At 33.9% G+C, this 17820-nt stretch overlaps 4 protein-coding genes across 4 annotated transcripts in view; 2 read left to right on the forward strand and 2 right to left on the reverse strand.

Annotated features, from left to right (window-relative positions):
• HELRODRAFT_191571 (hypothetical protein) overlaps positions 1 to 1345 on the reverse strand; it is a 5077-nt gene extending 3732 nt beyond the window's left edge. The window contains exons 1-2 of the mRNA XM_009018732.1: positions 852 to 1345; positions 380 to 508 (exon numbers count right to left, since the gene is read on the reverse strand). Of these exons, the coding sequence (XP_009016980.1) occupies positions 380 to 508; positions 852 to 1028 (306 nt within the window). The 5' untranslated portion in view covers positions 1029 to 1345. The remainder of the gene's footprint in view (positions 1 to 379; positions 509 to 851) is intronic.
• Positions 1346 to 2029: 684 nt separating this feature from the next.
• HELRODRAFT_172062 (hypothetical protein) lies at positions 2030 to 3674 on the forward strand (the record flags this gene model as incomplete). The annotated part of the gene is made up of 3 exons (XM_009018733.1): positions 2030 to 2344; positions 2565 to 2693; positions 2901 to 3674. 3 exons carry the CDS (start codon positions 2030 to 2032, stop codon positions 3672 to 3674), a joined length of 1218 nt encoding a protein of 405 aa, XP_009016981.1.
• A 211-nt stretch (positions 3675 to 3885) lies between these two features.
• Positions 3886 to 5959, reverse strand: HELRODRAFT_172063 (hypothetical protein; the record flags this gene model as incomplete). Its single annotated transcript, XM_009018734.1, has 5 exons — positions 3886 to 4056; positions 4231 to 4304; positions 4437 to 4483; positions 4913 to 4984; positions 5946 to 5959. 5 exons carry the CDS (start codon positions 5957 to 5959, stop codon positions 3886 to 3888), a joined length of 378 nt encoding a protein of 125 aa, XP_009016982.1.
• A 1416-nt stretch (positions 5960 to 7375) lies between these two features.
• On the forward strand, positions 7376 to 8009 carry HELRODRAFT_172064 (hypothetical protein; the record flags this gene model as incomplete). The annotated part of the gene is made up of 2 exons (XM_009018735.1): positions 7376 to 7504; positions 7824 to 8009. 2 exons carry the CDS (start codon positions 7376 to 7378, stop codon positions 8007 to 8009), a joined length of 315 nt encoding a protein of 104 aa, XP_009016983.1.
• Positions 8010 to 17820: the final 9811 nt, after the last annotated feature.

Below are 17820 nucleotides of genomic sequence, written 5' to 3' on the forward strand. Positions count from 1 at the left end.
AATAACAATAATAATAATAATACTGTTACATCTCCTGCTAATACTACTACTGCTATTACTACTACTAACTACTACTACTAACTACTACTACCACTACTACCACCACTACTACTACTACTACTACTACTCCTACTACTACTACTACTATAACTACTACTACTACTACCACTACTACTACTACTACTAATACTACTACTACTACTACTACTACTACTACTACTACTACTACTACTACTACTACTACTACTACTACTACTACTATAACTACTACTACTACTACTACCACTACTACTACTACTACTAATAATAATAATAATAATAATAATAACAATAACAATAATAATAATAATAATAGCAAAAGTTTTCAAAATAAACTAGCAATGTTCGTTTGGCCGTCTAGACGAGGTTCCCTCCACTTGGCCTGCAGGAAAACTTCGACGTAGAAGTTCTCCTTCGTCGTGTTTATCTCTCCAACTTTTGTAAAGACCGCTTTCATGTACACAAAAACCTTTTTGGGATTTGTATTTCGGGTATTTTTAACTTTTTTGGATTTGTATTTCAGGTATTTTAAAATTAAATTGTCAATTTTCGTGATAGCATAGGCATTGACATCAAAACATTCTTTCAAAATAAAAAATCTAGTAAAGATATCATCTGGAAGAAAAAGGACGATTATTGTTACATTATGATAAAAAATAGTTAAGTTGCTAGGTATTTTAAACGCCTGGTATTGCTATTGCAGGGGTTCGACTGCAAACAAATCTCTGTCCACCACGTTTGTACTGTCGATACATCTGATGACGACAAAACTTAAAAATAAAATTACAACAATGGCGACGGCCATTACAAACTTTTTCGTCCCTATGAGAAACGATAGGATCATTCCTGTCAACGATCAGTGGCTGCTCTACGATGGCGTTTATGATGTCTTCCCAGCGCTTTTGTGGCTTCAACAAGCCGTCAGTGGTGTCGATTGTGTTGCGTTTCCAACGCATAACTGCTCGTTTTGCTGCCAGCGATTTGGACATCTTGTCGTGGCTGTAGTAGCAGTAGCTTCTGTCCTGGCGTCTGAGGTATAGATGGTGCTGTTACTTGGCCGCTGTGATGAAGATGCTGTTAAATTTCGTTTTTATTGTTGTTTTCTTCCGAACCGAAATATTGATACTACAAAATAAACGACTGATACTATCTTTATTTCTGAAGCTAAGGCGGTACTACAACTACTGTACTACTTACGACTACTGCGACTGCTACTACTGCTGCTGTTGCTGATACTATTACTACTACAAGTACAACAACAGTTTAACTTAAAATCGCAACAGTTTACACTACAGCGTTTGTTTGTATATGAATGTGTGTTTTTTGGTAACGTATTTATGAATGGTTTATGTGTGTATGTTTTTGTATGTACGTATGTATGTGTTGTTTACGCTCGCATACAAAATACAAAAATGTAGTCATACATGTTGGTATTTGTTGTTGCTGTTGCAACAAAATGACAGACGGCATTGTTATAAAATTGACAAAAAAATATAGTTGTATATAAAAGTTTTGCATTTTTTAGTTGCTGTACGTACGTTAACATTTAGAATACTATTTAAAAAATTATATGTATATATACATGTATATGTAGCTAAATTATATATATATAAAAGCATATGTGTGTGTGTATGTATATGTGTATAAAAATTTATATAAAAATTTTTTTTGTTAAACCTGTTTCAATCATTGAATGCAATGTAGGTATGCTAGCACTCCTAGATATATATCAATAAAATTATATAATTGGATAGATAGATAGAAATGATAGATCGATTGATGGATTGGTAGATAAGTTTAATGAGTTTTACTTACTCTAATAGTATTAATGAATGGTTATTATTTCTTGCTCTTATAAGTCCTCCATTAATTTCACCGTATCTTAGATTGTGACATTCTAACCTCTTAACTTCGTCAACTTCAAATAATTCCATAAAAAATTTATCTTTCAAATGGCATCACTGACAACAACAACGACAACTATAACGTCATGAACAACTACAACGAAGGCAACAACAACAGCAACGATGAAATCATCAACTACAGCAACAACATTCCAACAATTGCAATTGAAACAGCCTTCAAAAATTTGGATGCAGTGAGAGAAGATAATGACGTCAACAACTCCAACAGCAATCCCAATGACAACAACAACAATAACATCTTAGAAGATCGCCCGATTTTTTTCACGCCGAACCACCGGGCTGCCAAACTTACCCCAGGACAAAATTTCGATAAGGGGGTGGACTACCTAGGTGCACCCGCCGTGAAAGGAATCGTAGAAAAAAAGAACGAAAATGATAAAGTTAGTTTTTTTTATTGTTCTCTTTTTTTAAACGCAGGACAGCCTTCAAATCACAACCAATTTATAAAATTTGAGATTAAATTAGAAAAGATTTTTTTTTAATCCATTTTATTCACAAAAAAGTGAAAGAGTCAGTCTAGCAATAAATGCTTATCTAGGGTAGACTCTCTAGATTCCATGAATTAGATATTTTTGAATTTTATTTTCGCATCCATGCCAGACGGACGTATACATACGAGTGGTTCTATCGAAGGTAACTGAGATAGATGTGATAGAGTCGAGTTTCAGTGCCGAGTTTTACGTGCAATCCAGGTGGAGGGAGGCGAAACTTGACCAACAGAACAAGATTGTTTGTTGAGAACCTTTTATATTTAATTAATTATCGTTAAGCAGTTTTGCTATTTTTAATGTTTAGTTTGATTGAAAGATCTTTCAAACAACACAAGAACCACGATCCAACTGCAAACAAACAGGATACTCAACATACACACACATACCACAACACATACACGCCAAAACACACACACACCACATCACAACACACACACCACAATAGAACAAGACTGCAATCAAGTGGGACGACTTCTGGAATCCACGCCTCCAAATCGAGAACGTTGATGGGGCCATTACCGGCAAAAAAAGAAAAACTATCGAGGCCCTGAAACGAGGGAAAAATTGGAAAAATTTCGAAGATCCGATCAAGGAAAAGCAATGGAAGACTGTCGAGTTCAGCGGCGAAAACGAGGCTTTCATATACGAAAGACGCAAAATAAAAGGCAGATTTCAGGCCGATATGAAACTCAAATACTTCCCATTCGATATGCAGAAAATATTTCTAACAGTTGGATCGGAAAGATCAGAGGATGAGGTTAGGTTGTTGGCGGATTGCTCGCACAAAATGCCTCCATTTGCTGTTGGTTGCTCACCTGACGCAGTATATTGGAGGTTCAAGGAGAAGAGGAGAAGGAATAGATACCTAAGGTGGTTGTACAGAGATGATTACGACTGCGAGTATGATTTCTACAGCAACAACAATGACAACAACACGGTTAATGTGAATAAAGTTTATAGCAATGATGACGTCGATGAATTTGACGACGACGATGATGATGAGTTTTCAAAAGCAGAAAAAGCTTCAGCAGGACCACTAGCGACAGCAAAAACCGATTCTGATAACAAAACCGAATTAGAATATTTGAAAATTAGAGTTGATATCGAAGAGGACGAGTCGCAGAAGTCCCTCGCGTTCGTGTGCTACCTAGAGAGGAAACCGAATTTCTTTCTTTACAACATCTTTCTCGTCCTGGTTAGGGTTTTAAAAAAAAAATAATTTAATTACTTTTTTTTATTTTTTTTCGGATAGGTAATAATTTAAATACTTGTTTTCTTTTTTAATCCATCTCTCTCTCTCTCACTCTCTCTTTTTCTCTTTCTTTCTAAATCAACCAATGATAACCATTCTACCCACAACCCGTCTCTCTTTTATCCTTCGCCTCTCTCTCTCTCTCTCTCTCTTTCTCTCTCTCTAAATCGTCATCATCTCACGAAAAACAGTTCTCTCTAACGTGCATATCGTTCTGCACGTACTCCGTGCCAATGGAAAAACCGCAGGGGAGACTGATACCTGCCTTCACGCTACTGCTAACAACTGTCTCCATGAGGAACACACTCAGCGCTAGCATGCCGAAGATCTCGTATTTGACGGCACTCGTCTGTGAAGTTTTGTTGGGTTTTTTGGAAGTAGTAAAATTGTGAATGGACGGTTGGATGGATGAACGAATGAATGAATGAATGAGTGAATGAATGAATGAGTGAATGAATAATAGATGAACGAACGAATAAATAAATATATGAATAATATTAACCCTTTATTTCAGGATAAATACCTTTTGTTCAGCTTTCTGACGCAAAGTGCAGTCTGCATATGGCATGCCATAGCTATCACCCTTCCATCTGCTAACTGTCATAATAGTATAAATAATAATACAAATAATAATAATAGAGGTGGTGCTGGTAGTAGTTGCGTTGTAGGGTTTAAAGGTGAATCTATCGACAGACTGATGTTCGGATTGCTGATGGGCATTTATCTAACGTTTAATCTTATATTCGCAGTCGAGATCAAGTTTAATGTTAGTGTCTCTGTGTGTGTGTTTGCGTGTGTGTGTGTGCGTGCGTGTGGTGATTGTGCGTGCGTGTATTTTGTCTTCATTTTTCAGATTTTTTCGGCACTAATAAAGTGGATCAGAGAAGAAATATTTGATGATTATGGCGATGGCGAAGAGGGAGCTGATGATAATCTAGATGATAGCTTCTACGTGAGTGAACATTCGTTCTTTCGTTTTTCATTCATTAATTCATTCACTCGTTCATTCATTCATGAATTCGTTCGTTCATTCATTCATTCGTTTCATACTTCCTCATTCACTTCATCACTTACGTTTATAGGCATTCATTCATCCATCTATCCATTCGTTCGTTCATTCATTCATCCATCCATTCGTTCATTCCTTCATCATTCGCGCATTCATTCATTCACTAACTCATTCATTCATTCACTCATTCATTAACCTTCTAAACAGAATGACTACCTGATTCATAATCTTCAAAGCCAAAATGTTGATCAAGACAACGACAAAAATGCTAATGATAATAATAATAATTACGATGTTAATAATAATAATAATTATTATGACAATAATAACAATAATTATAAAGATAATAATTTTGAAAACCTAAATTATGCAAATAATTATAACGTTAATAATTATAACAACAATAACAATATCGACTACACTAGCAATAATTATATTAGTAATAATAATAGTTATAATAATTATAATATTAATAATTATTAAAATAACAATACTAATTATAATCTTGACCTGGGAGCTGGCTTATAATTAACTAAAATAATTATTCTTCTAAACCTTTTTTTATCGTTTAATTGTATAAATTAATTGTTTTGCTACTAACACACACAGACACACACACACCACTCACACACACCACATACACACACATACACACACATATATAGTTTGTATTGTGAATAGATATTTATAACACTTAAAATATTTTATTATTCCTCAATCGAGTTTCAATTTTATGAGAGTGATTCATAAAGCCTTTGACTAGCCATCATCACAATCTATAAGACAAACAGACAGATGAATGAATGATTGAATGAATGAACGAACGAACGAACGAATGAATGAATGAACGAAAGACAAACGAACAAACAAACGAATCGACGAACAAATGAATGAAAGATTAAAATAACAAACGCAGAAATGAATAAATAAATAGGATCGAACGACCAAACAAATGAATGAATGAGCATGGATGAACAGACAGATACTTCAAACAGATACATATCATGATACTTCAACTCAGTTTTAACCGGTATCGACAGGGTATTTACCGATTTTAATCGGTATTAAATTGTATTCGTTGTCTTGTATCTATGTGGTATCCCAGGACGCTGGGCTCAATAGATAAAAGTTATCAATAATAATAATAATAATAAAAATAATAATATAATAATAATATCAACAATAATAATAATGATAGTAATGACGATGATAATTTTATTTACATATACTTGTATAAAGGCATGTTAAACCTTACATGCAGTTTCAATATTTTTAAATAGTATCATATTAAGTTATTAGGCTGAAATTATTATAGTTAATGTTATTATCATTGTTGCTATCGTTGCTGTTATTAATGTTGTTGTTTATTTTTATCAGCAAGCAAAGTAGTAGTAAAAAATTAGCAATCTAAAGCGAAGAGAGTGTCTATCCTTTATGATGATGGTGATGGAGCTTAAAAATTATGACGTGAATAATGATGATAATTGTGGCGGAACTTTTAAAAAATCATTGGCATCATTATCATTACCAACGTCATCAACGACGTCATCAACATCAACATCAACATCATCAACATCAACAACATCATCAACAACAGCAACAACATTAACATCAGCAACAACAACGTCATCATCATCATCGTCTTCGTCGTCATCACCACCCAAACCATCATCATACGATTATCATGATCATCTTGGTAATGATCCCAGCAACAATAACGACGACGACGACGACGATGATGATGATGAAGGCAACGGTGATGATGATGATGATACGATAGAAACTGAAAACTTGGAAAAGGAGTTTAAAAAGGTACAGAGACGGATCTACAAGATTATCCTACCTGACGATAAGTTCCGTAGTATTGTTACTACCCTCAACACTTTAACTACTGATAATGATGCTTATAATAATAATTATAATTACAATAATAATTACAGTAATTATAGTTATAATAATAATTATTATAATAGCAACAACAAAAATGTTACCATTTGTGTCAACAAAAACAACAGCGGTTACAACATTAACCGTAACAGTAAAAACATTCTAAATACTCCTACTACTACTACTACTACTACTACTACTACTACTACTACTACTACTACTACTACTACTACAAATAATAATAACAATGCTACTATTGTTGCTGCGACTATTACTACTACCATTACTGCTAATGCAGCTGCTGCCAATACTACTGCAGTTAGTAATGATGCTAATGATACTTCTACTACTACTACTACTAATAATAATAATAATAATAATAATACCACTACTACTAAATTGACCATGGATCCGTGCAGACAAATAATGACCATTGAAAAAAATAAACTGCATAAGAATCATCACGCCATGCAGAGTGAAACGAGAGCTGAAGTTGACAAATTAACAAAAATTCTCCTTGAAAAAGTATTTTTATTCATTATAAACTCCATTACATCTGTAATTATTATCTACTAACCAATCAATCAACAAACAAACAAACCAGCAAATCAGAATTTATTGATCAGCTGCTCAACCAATCAAGCAGCAAACAAACCAACCAATCAGAATTTATCGATCAGCCAATAAACCAACCAATCAGAATTTATCGATCAGTCAATCAACCAATCAATCACAAAACAAACCAACCAATTAGAACTTAGCTATCAGCATGATGGCGTCGTCGAGCGCGGAAGAGAAAAGCAAACTTCTGGAGAGGGTAACAAATGAACATCAGTCTGAATTGTCCAACGTAAAAATGATGAAGGATAGAGAGATCGTCGAATTGAACGAAAAAATGAAAGTGAGTGAGCTAGAGATTGAGTGGAAGAGAGAAAGAATGAATGAATGAATAAACAAATAGACGAAAGAAAGAGTGGAGTGAATGTGCGATTGATCTTCTGAAGATTTTAAAACCATTTTGAACTCCATTGTCAATCAACCTAAAATTGAAATTACTATCATTAACTAGAGGATGGCGATTGCTAGAACGACAACCACTACTACAACTGCCACTACTACTACTACTACTACTACTACTACTACTATATATAATAATAATATTAACATTATTATCCGGTAAGAACATTAATAACATTTTTTATTAAAATTACATAAATCAGATACAGGAACATAGAATAAATAGACTAGAATCTCTTATCAAGGATATTAAATCATCTCTTTTATATCTATGCCGGAAATGCGACAAAGATGATGACGACTACATGAGTAATGGTAATGATTTGGAAGACGATGTTGATGACGATGGTTCAAATTCTATAAATGGATTGATGGTAATAACAATATAACGATGCTGACAATAGTAATAATAATTGTAACTACTACTACTTCTACCACTACTACTACTACTTCTTCCTCTTCTACTACTACTACTTCTACCACCACTACTACTTCTAAAAAATGTAATGAAATGAATATTTGAATGAATAAATAAATTAATTAATTAAAGACACGTTTGGATGATACTTTGGAAAGACGGAAGTATCAGATGGCAAGGATGAGAAAGTTGTTGGAAGAAAAGGACCAACACATCAACAATATGTCAATCAACAAGGTAAATCAATCAGCCAATCAACCAGCCAACCAACCAACCAACCAAACCAACCAACAAACCAACCCACAAGCAAACCAACCAACAAACCAACCAAACAACTAGATCATAGAAATTACAGACCTGAAAGCAACTCTGAGAACTGAGAAATTGAACGCCTTGGAACAATTAAAAAACGTCCTACTCAACTTATAAGGTACTGGCAGTAGAAGCAAATGTATTTAGCAAGGTCATGGAAACGCTACAATATAACTAGCCACAGTTTAAACGTTGATTTGAACTCCTAAATGTACTACCTACTTTAGTTACTACAACCATAATAATATTACTTGTACAGAGAGGAGGTAATGTTAATAAGCATGGATCTATGTTCTATTTTTTCTAACTTCAATAAAAAATACAAAAAGAACCAAAGAGATATTTATTAATTAAAACTTAAAAAATTTTCTATATACATACATACATATATATATATATATATATATATATATATATATATAGAACAGAAATAAAATCATAAACAAAATTTTTTTAAAACAATCTTCAAACGTTTATCATTATTCATATATATATATATAATATATCCCATAGATAGCATACACAGAATAAGTATTTATTAGTACTATTTCACAATTTACATGTATTACAAATTCTATTCAAATTATATATATAAATATGGGCTGGATCATATAAATAGAATATAGTATATTATATATATTATATTTTATTATAAATATCTATATTCTACCTATATGGGCTAGAAGGAGTCTCCTTCCATCCTTTACAGAATTATCTACGGCTCAACTTAATTCCCAAGCTGGGAATGTCAGCAACGAATGTTGAAACTTTCCCACGAGTTAGAAGCCAAAAACAAAGGTCATATATATATATATATATACACATATATATATATATATATATATATACATATATATATATATATATAAGATAATATATTAATATTGATAGATTATTTAGAATTAATAAGTATTAAACGCAGTAATAATAATGGGAATAATAAGCAAGCTACGCCCACACAAAACAAACAAACATATATGTATGTATATAATATATATATGTATACACACACATATATATATATACACGACCATATATATATATATATATATATATATATATATATATATATATATATATAATAATAGAAAAATTTTAATAAAACAATAAAATAACGCGAGGGGTATATATTATACATTAACATCTCTTTAAAAGTAGTAATAATGGGTTGAAAAGTCAAAAACGTAACCAATAAGTGAAGGGGAAAAAACTAAAAATAACCAATCTGGTTTTTTCAAATTATGAAATTTACATCACTCGCCTATACGGACATACATACATACGTACAAACAAACAAACACATATACACACAAATACATAATACATACGCACACATAAGTTTATGCTTAACATAAACATGTTCGAACAACACATATAGCGAAAACAATAACATAACGAAAAAAATCTTTAATGAGAAGAAAATTATTTGAAGAGAAAAAATTTTAATTCAAAGAAGAAACGCTCATATATCATAACAAGCATGATTCCTTACACCGCTCTCACATAATTAACATTGCAGATTTTTATATAATATTTTTATAATTGCGTGCATGTGTGTGTGTGTGTAAGTATATATCCGTGTGTGTGTGGCTTTTAAGTGTGAAAGTTTAAGCTATAAACTTTAAAAGTATAATCACAAGCAAACAAACTGATGAATGGATAAAAAAAATGATTGATTGATTGAGAGGAAAGAAGTAAATTCCAAATGATAATTTGTGATAAAGTAACATTTTCTATCGGATATATATATATATATATATATATATATATATATATATATACACATATATATACACATATATATACTGGATTAAGACTGTCAGAAATGCAATTAATGATAAAAATCACCGCATGTTCCGCGTTTGTAAGCTTGCTGCTAAATTTGTCGATTTTTCCAACGGTAGATCGTAAATCATTGTTAAGATTTATTTACTATTTTATTTGTTTTAAGCATGATAGGACATTTAAGCATGGAAGAACAGAAAAGCTTTTTTCAGTATTCCTATACCATCTTCGCTGTTCGAATTGGTATGTTGTGTGTGTGTGTCTGGTATCAAAGTATATATATATATTCTTAAGCAATTATATATACAGTGCAATGACGAACAACACACTTGAGCAAGAAGGCGATCGACAGAATGTTACGATATCTTCAACGTCATCTTGACCGCAGAAAACATAGCATCGTCAATCTTCATCAATGTTCTTCTAATTATTATTAGAACAATATACACAAGATGAATTTTTTTTCAACAGCCACACAAATCTACACACACACACACACATCTACACACACACATTAATATATATTACTTTTATTGGAACATTGATACACCCCATATCATACAGCATGTCTTTTCTTTTCTTCACCAGTGTAAACTGACACACCGAGATTAACTAAGTTCAAAGAATAGCTCTCTACTAGAAATATGTAAATGGACAGAAAAATAAATTAATTAACAAGCACACAATCAATCTATCTCGCTAATCATCTTAATGAGAAATAAATAATTTTTAATTGTACTTAATTATGTTGAAAATAAATAAAATAATTACTACCACCATTGCTAACTAATCAACTAATAATAATAATAATAATAATAATGTTGACTGACCTAAGCAGTAGTAGTTAATGTAGTAGTAGTAGTAAACTTCTTAACAATACTTTCACATATATATTCACATACTATAAATGTATATATATGTGCTATATATATATATGTATATATATATATATATATATATACTTATATACACTAATATACCAATATAGATATATCATCTCTAAGGTTGTTTTATATATAAATATATAATTATCATCTTATTATTAATTGCTGATAACACAATCTAATTATCATCGTCTATAAGAACTATCATTATTATATAAACAGATAGAAAGAATGGATGAATGAATGAAAAAATGAACGAATGAATAAATGAAAAAATGAATGAATGAATGAATGAATGAATGAACGAATGAATCAACATAGAAGGCACTATTCAACACTCCTCCTATATATCAATACAATAATAATAATAATAATAAAAAGCAACTACAAATAACCAAGAAATCCCTATAGATACACACACATACGTACAGAAATATTATGGTTATAATGCGTTATATTAAGAACATTGAAATATTTACACATAAATATTTACATATGGATACATGTACATGCACTAGCAATGATACACACACACACACACACACACACACACACACACACACACACACACACACACACACACACACACATATATATATATATAAACAGAAAGCAAGAAATGAATGGATGAAAATGAAATGTCCACATATATACACACAGCAATAATAATAATAATAGTAATGAGAACATCCTTCTATTTTCTAACTCCAAATACCAAATATCAATAATGAAATAATAATAATAATCTTAGTTAAACATAATATTAATATTTTTAGCTATTACTATTACTAATTGAAAAATAATAACCATCACGTGAGAAAGCCGTCATCATCAGCAGCAGCAACAAGATGATGATGGCAAATTAACGTACAGTGATAATAAAAATAATAATAATTTGTCATACGCACATAATTAACTGAGTAATTAACTGAGTAATCACATCGTCGTCGTCATCATCATCGTCATCATTAACATCATCTACATCACTCACAAACAATATAATCATTAACATCACTAAACTTACGAAATGCATAACATGTAAACGCCTTCAGGACAACTTATATCATAGCAGCAAACCAGAGTGCACGCAGGCAGAACTCAGTAAACACTTAGATTTACAAGTTGGGAGAGAAAGATAGATAGATGATGGAGAGAGAGAGAGAGAGAGAGAGAGAGAGAGAGAGAGAGAGAGAGAGAGATGATTGAGAAAGAAAGAACAAGTAAACAATATTAAACTTTCAATTTCATATTAGATTGTGCCTGATACAGGTTCGAATGACAGATAACACAGATATATTGATCACCATCATCTTCATCTCCTACTGTCCTCCTTTCCTTCACCATCACTGCTTACTCTTCCTCTTCTTCTTCTTCCTCTTCCCCCTCCTCCTCATCATCATCCCCATCATTTTCGACAATCAGTGTAGTGAGGCCTGGATATTTCAAAGAAACAAATTCATTATCATTACCGTAGTCGTTATTGTTACATAATACCTCAGGCCTAGATCAGATTCATTCATCAAAAACATCACTGTATTCATCACACAATCACCAACGTCATCGCCATCATCAAAATGTGTTTCATAAATATTCATCGATCTAAAAATAAACCATAGACGCTTAAAGGGAAAAGCCCCCACAACCAAAATAAGAGAGGTATAAAAAAATCCCTAAACCTTGAGTAGTTGCAGCAACTTCATCATCTTCCTCCTCCTCATCATCATTTGCATCTCTTCTATCAGCAGCAGCAGCAGCGGTAGCAGCAGTAGGGTAGTCACCCACGAGTGCTAAATTATCGATTTCACTCTTTTCATCATATCCAGTTTCTTTATCAAAGTTATCAGCTCCATCGTCTTCCTCCTCCACTAAGCAGTCGAACATTCTCTTTCCTGGAACAAACTCAGGAACTTCGACCTTTAGGGTGCTGAATGATTGGGGGTCCACGCCGGCCAGAGACCATTTTTGTGGGTTTTCCCGGGCCCTAATTTTAGAGCGGTCGCACGATATTTCAACTTTGGTACTTCCTGATAGTGACTGTTTGTTTGTTGGTGGAATGGTTAGTTAGTTGTGTCCGTGTTATTATTATTATTATTCATCCATTCATTCATTCATCAGCGTAATTATTTATTTATTGTATTAATATTTAGGATAATTGTGGGTTAATCTAATTACCAACAATTAAGTAAACTAAGCAGAACTGATAAAGCAATGGAATACACAGTACACACTCATCATCATTTAATCACATCACGTAAACACATATATCCTCACATAAAACCAGAGTGTCGCCATCATATAACCTCTCATAGCCACACATAACCACACAACCAACCTGAATGATGAAATTTTCATCACCAGTTAGCTCAGAGATCTTCCTAAATGTCTTCAGTAGGTTGAGAGTAACCCATCCGTTCTCGTCCATCTGCCTTCTCATGAAAAAATCTGACTCCAAGTTCTGATCACTGAAGTAGTACTCACTGTGAAAATTTGTTTGTGCGTGTGTGTGTGCGTATGTGTGAGTACAAATGGATGTTTATTTACTGTTCTAGTTATGTGTATTGCTCTTTTTGTACAGATTGTATGCACATATAAATCAGTATGACTTGATTAGAATTATTTAAATTAACTTAGAGTCTAATAAAAAAGCTGCAAATTAACATCCTACAATATTTTTTCTATCATATTTTTATGTTGAACTTATCTCTCTCACTTTTTCCCACACTCAAATTTGCATTAATGAATTTGAGATTATGCATCATCATTATTCACCCATAGGCTATGCTCATCATCTACGTTTGAATTTCAAAACAATTTTTTTCTAATTCATGCATTAGAAACATTCACAACACTATCTTATGATATCAGTGTACTACAGATTCAATAAAAGCAAATCCCACATGAAAAATAAGTCACACATATAAAAACAAATACAAGCATCAACAAGAATGTACAAAACTCAAAAGGCACACAACATACAAAACCAACTGGCGTACATACATGTATACACACTTACACACTGGCACACACACGCACAAACAAACAGCAAAAACTAACATCTGATGTTGTATCTGCAGTGGTAGCGTGGGCTCGAAGTACACGGGGCTATTGAAGACGTTGAAGTTGGTGGAGACAGACGATGGCGTCGCCGTGGCATGCGACGGCGGGAAAAATACCGGATTTACAAAAAATGGCTGATGGGACATCGGTCCTCCTGCTGAAGTTCCCGACTGCTGTTGCTGATGTTGTTGATCTGTAATAGAGTAAATAATGGTGTTGTAGAGCTAAATAAACCCAAATAGAATACGTAAAATAACAACAGCCAATCAGACAAGAGCTAATTAAATATTTAATAAAATATTGACCATATATTCTCTTGACCAACCATTACTCCTAGGGGCATAATTTGCACCTCCTCTATAATCTCTATTGCCTAGATAGCCCCGACCTCTGCCGTACCCTCTTCTAGATCCAGAACCTCTGTAACCACGATTATTATTTGAATGGTAATGCTGCTGGTGCTGTTTGTTGTCAGACGTGTTTCCGTCTTTGTCCCATCCTTGCTGCTGTGACGTTGATGTTGCTGATGATGGTTTGTTGGTGTTGTCGTGCTGCTGCTGTTGGTCTGTTGAGATTTTATTGGTTTTTTTTAAGAGTTAAGATCTAATTTTTTCGATCAAGCATATATTAAATGTCGTTAGAGTAACTTGAATGTTTTAGAAAAATTTTATTTTAAAATAAGGCCACTATACCCACCCCTTCCCCTGTATCTCCTATTTGATCCAATAGCGCCCAGTCCAGTACCACCACCACCAACGGCCCCACCATCTCCACCATCATCTCTCCTGTTACTCTCTCTGTTATTGTTATCTCTATCTCTATAACCATCAGACCAGTTGTTCTGCCTCCTGAATGGAAGCCTTCTTGGCGGACCACCACCACTGTTGTGGTCATCATAGTTGTTGGACCTGTAATCCCTGTTGTTGTTGTAGTCTCCCCCTGTGGACCCACCTGTACTGCCTCCTTCTCTTCCTCCCCGGAGACCACGACCTCCTTCACCGCCTCTCCTTCGACGTTCAGGTTTGGGCAGGTCAACGACTAGTGTTTTCCAGACTTGTTTGTTTTCTGGTTTGGGAATAAAAATAAATGACTGAGCAGTAATCCAAAATATCACAAGGCAAATCAAAGTCAAGTTACTGATGAAAACAAACAAAAAATGCTAGATAGACGAACAGCAAGAAAGAAAAAAAAACAAACTTTTCTTTTTCTTTCCGACAGTTTGTGCAGAGGTGGAAGTCGAGGATGATACTTGATTGGTGCTTGCTGCCTTGTCGTTCTCTGACTCTGATTGGCTGGCCTCTTTGCGACGTCTGTCATCATCGTCATTATCATCGTCGTCATCAGATGGTTTGTTTTGTGGCTGTTTGTTGTTGTCATCAGTTGTTGTAGTTTTATCAATGTTGTTGTTGCTGTCAGCTGAAGTTGATGCTGATTCAAGTTGATCTAGGTTGTTTGTTAATGCTTTATTGGAATCTTCCGTTGTTGACTCGTCCTGCAAAATTTCATTTAATTGTTTTATTCAAAAATTGTTTTATAATTTTGAAATCTTTAAAAGTTTTAAAAATTGAATAATAAGTTATTTTAAAAACAAAATTTTGATAAATTTCGTACACAAAACATTACATACTTGTGCAGAAGCATCGATAGCAGTAGAGGTAATACTAGTAGTGATAGTCGCTGTAGTGGCTGCTACAGTGACAGCAGCCACTGAATTGTCATCTTGTGTTGTTGAATCGCTTAGTCTTGGCCAGCTTAAACTATCATCCAATCCACCAGAAGAGCTACTTGTCTGATCAGTTTTCAGACTCTTTTGGTTCTTGCCCCAATTACCTTCCGAGGACTTTCCACCACGACCTGCTTTTTTATCGTCACCGGACTTTTTGGGTCCCTTGGTGGAGGACTGTTTATTTACATCGCCACCCGAAATGGTCCTGGGCTTACTAGATGAAGGTGAGGTGTCGGATTTTTTTCTGTTTCTTCCACTGCCTCCCTGGGCCCGATTATCCGAAGTTTGTTTGTTTTGAACCCTCTCCTTTAGGCCAGTTGTGGGCCCTCTGGGACTGCCGGCTGATGAAGCTTCTGTGCAAGGTTTGTTGGCAGCGATTGACGATGACGATGGGATGGCAGCATCTGTTTGTTGAGATGCTCTACTACGAGATGCACCGGTTTCACTGACAACTGTTTCAGCTGCATTTGTGTTTTTAAGGGAGATGCTGTTACAAGTTTCCTCCAAAGAAGTTTCTTTAGCTGTGGTTTCGACTGATGACATCACGTGACTACGTTTTGTGGCCCAAGCATTTGTTTTGGGAACTGGGGCCTCAACATAATCTTTTCCAAAGACTTTCGTGTTACCCTGTTGTTGAGGTGGTTGTTGAGATGATTTGATGCTGGCTGGTGACGATGGTGGTTTCTTGTTTTGCCCATCCTTTTTAGGGCATTTTTTCTCATCATCAGTTTCACTGTGTGGAGATTGCTTGGCTTGATCCTTTCCCTGAGGTACAGAGAGATTTGTGATGTCTTTCTTAGATGAATGTGAATGTTTGGAGTCGCCATGGGTCTTACTGGATTTTCTTTTAACTTTGCTGAAATCTGCATTGTCATCATTTTGTTCAGATGTTGTTGAGTCTGGAAGTTGTTCTGTGGACTTTAAATCATCCTTAGTGGTGCAGTCATCCATATTTTCTACGGTAGTGTTGCACTTTAGAGCTTCAACACTTGATGTCATTTTTGGTAATATATTAAAAAACAACTCAGATTTTTGTAGAATTCAGTGAAGAATAACTTGTTGCAGTTTAAATTGAAAAACACACACAAGATCAACCTAGTGGGCAAAATTTTAAAAATTCATGATAAATCTTTAAAAATTATTTTAAGAACTTGTTTAATTGAAAATTTAACAAAAAAAATTATGAAGCAAACGAACCACGTGTTTAGGAGGAAGAGGACGAAGCTAGCAGAAGAGGTCTGGACCAACAAAACATCTGTTAGTGCACTGCAATGGAATTTGGTCTCTTCAAAGTTAATTTAAACAGGGATATTGACCTTTAGATGGCTGTCAGAGCGATTCAAGTTGAAAATCGGCAAATAATTCCAGCGAAATAAATACAATATGGCGTTCTTCACCTACTTAACGCACGGTCTGTTTCTTTCTTCTTTCTCGTTGGCTAACAAGACATTACGACATACGCAGTGCGTGCGGCGTCGATCAACATAGAATGGCACAAAGTCGCAGGATAACGTAGACAACGTTCGAGAATTCTTATCCGGAAAAATTCGTAAAAAATTAGGAATGAATTAGTAACAATTTAATCCCAAGTTTGAAATTTTAACTTCGAGCGAGAAATAATCCAGCTACGAATAAAAGATTTCAAGCATGTGCATGAAGAGTTGGACACGAACAAGCACATGAAATGCAATTCTAATAGGGATGGCATGCACTCTTAAAACATAGCGTACGTCATTTCCTCCTGTTTTACAACCCAAATATTTTACAACCACAGTGATACATGCTCGCGGTATACAACCCAATTTTTACAACTACAATAATACTTCAATATTTTCCATCTATGTAAATTAATCATTATATCACAAATTTTTGCGTTCTTAATAAAAATACATGTGTATTTAGTCGCAGTTGTGTTTTATATATACAATATTTTAATTAAAACACATGAATGAAAAAAAAACAACTATCCTTTATGAATGGTTAAGGTTAACAACAAATGATATCTAATCAAAATTAGG

The sequence above is a fragment of the Helobdella robusta genome, assembly GCF_000326865.2.
Source record: "Helobdella robusta unplaced genomic scaffold HELROscaffold_22, whole genome shotgun sequence".
In the NCBI taxonomy this organism is placed as follows: domain Eukaryota; kingdom Metazoa; phylum Annelida; class Clitellata; order Rhynchobdellida; family Glossiphoniidae; genus Helobdella; species Helobdella robusta.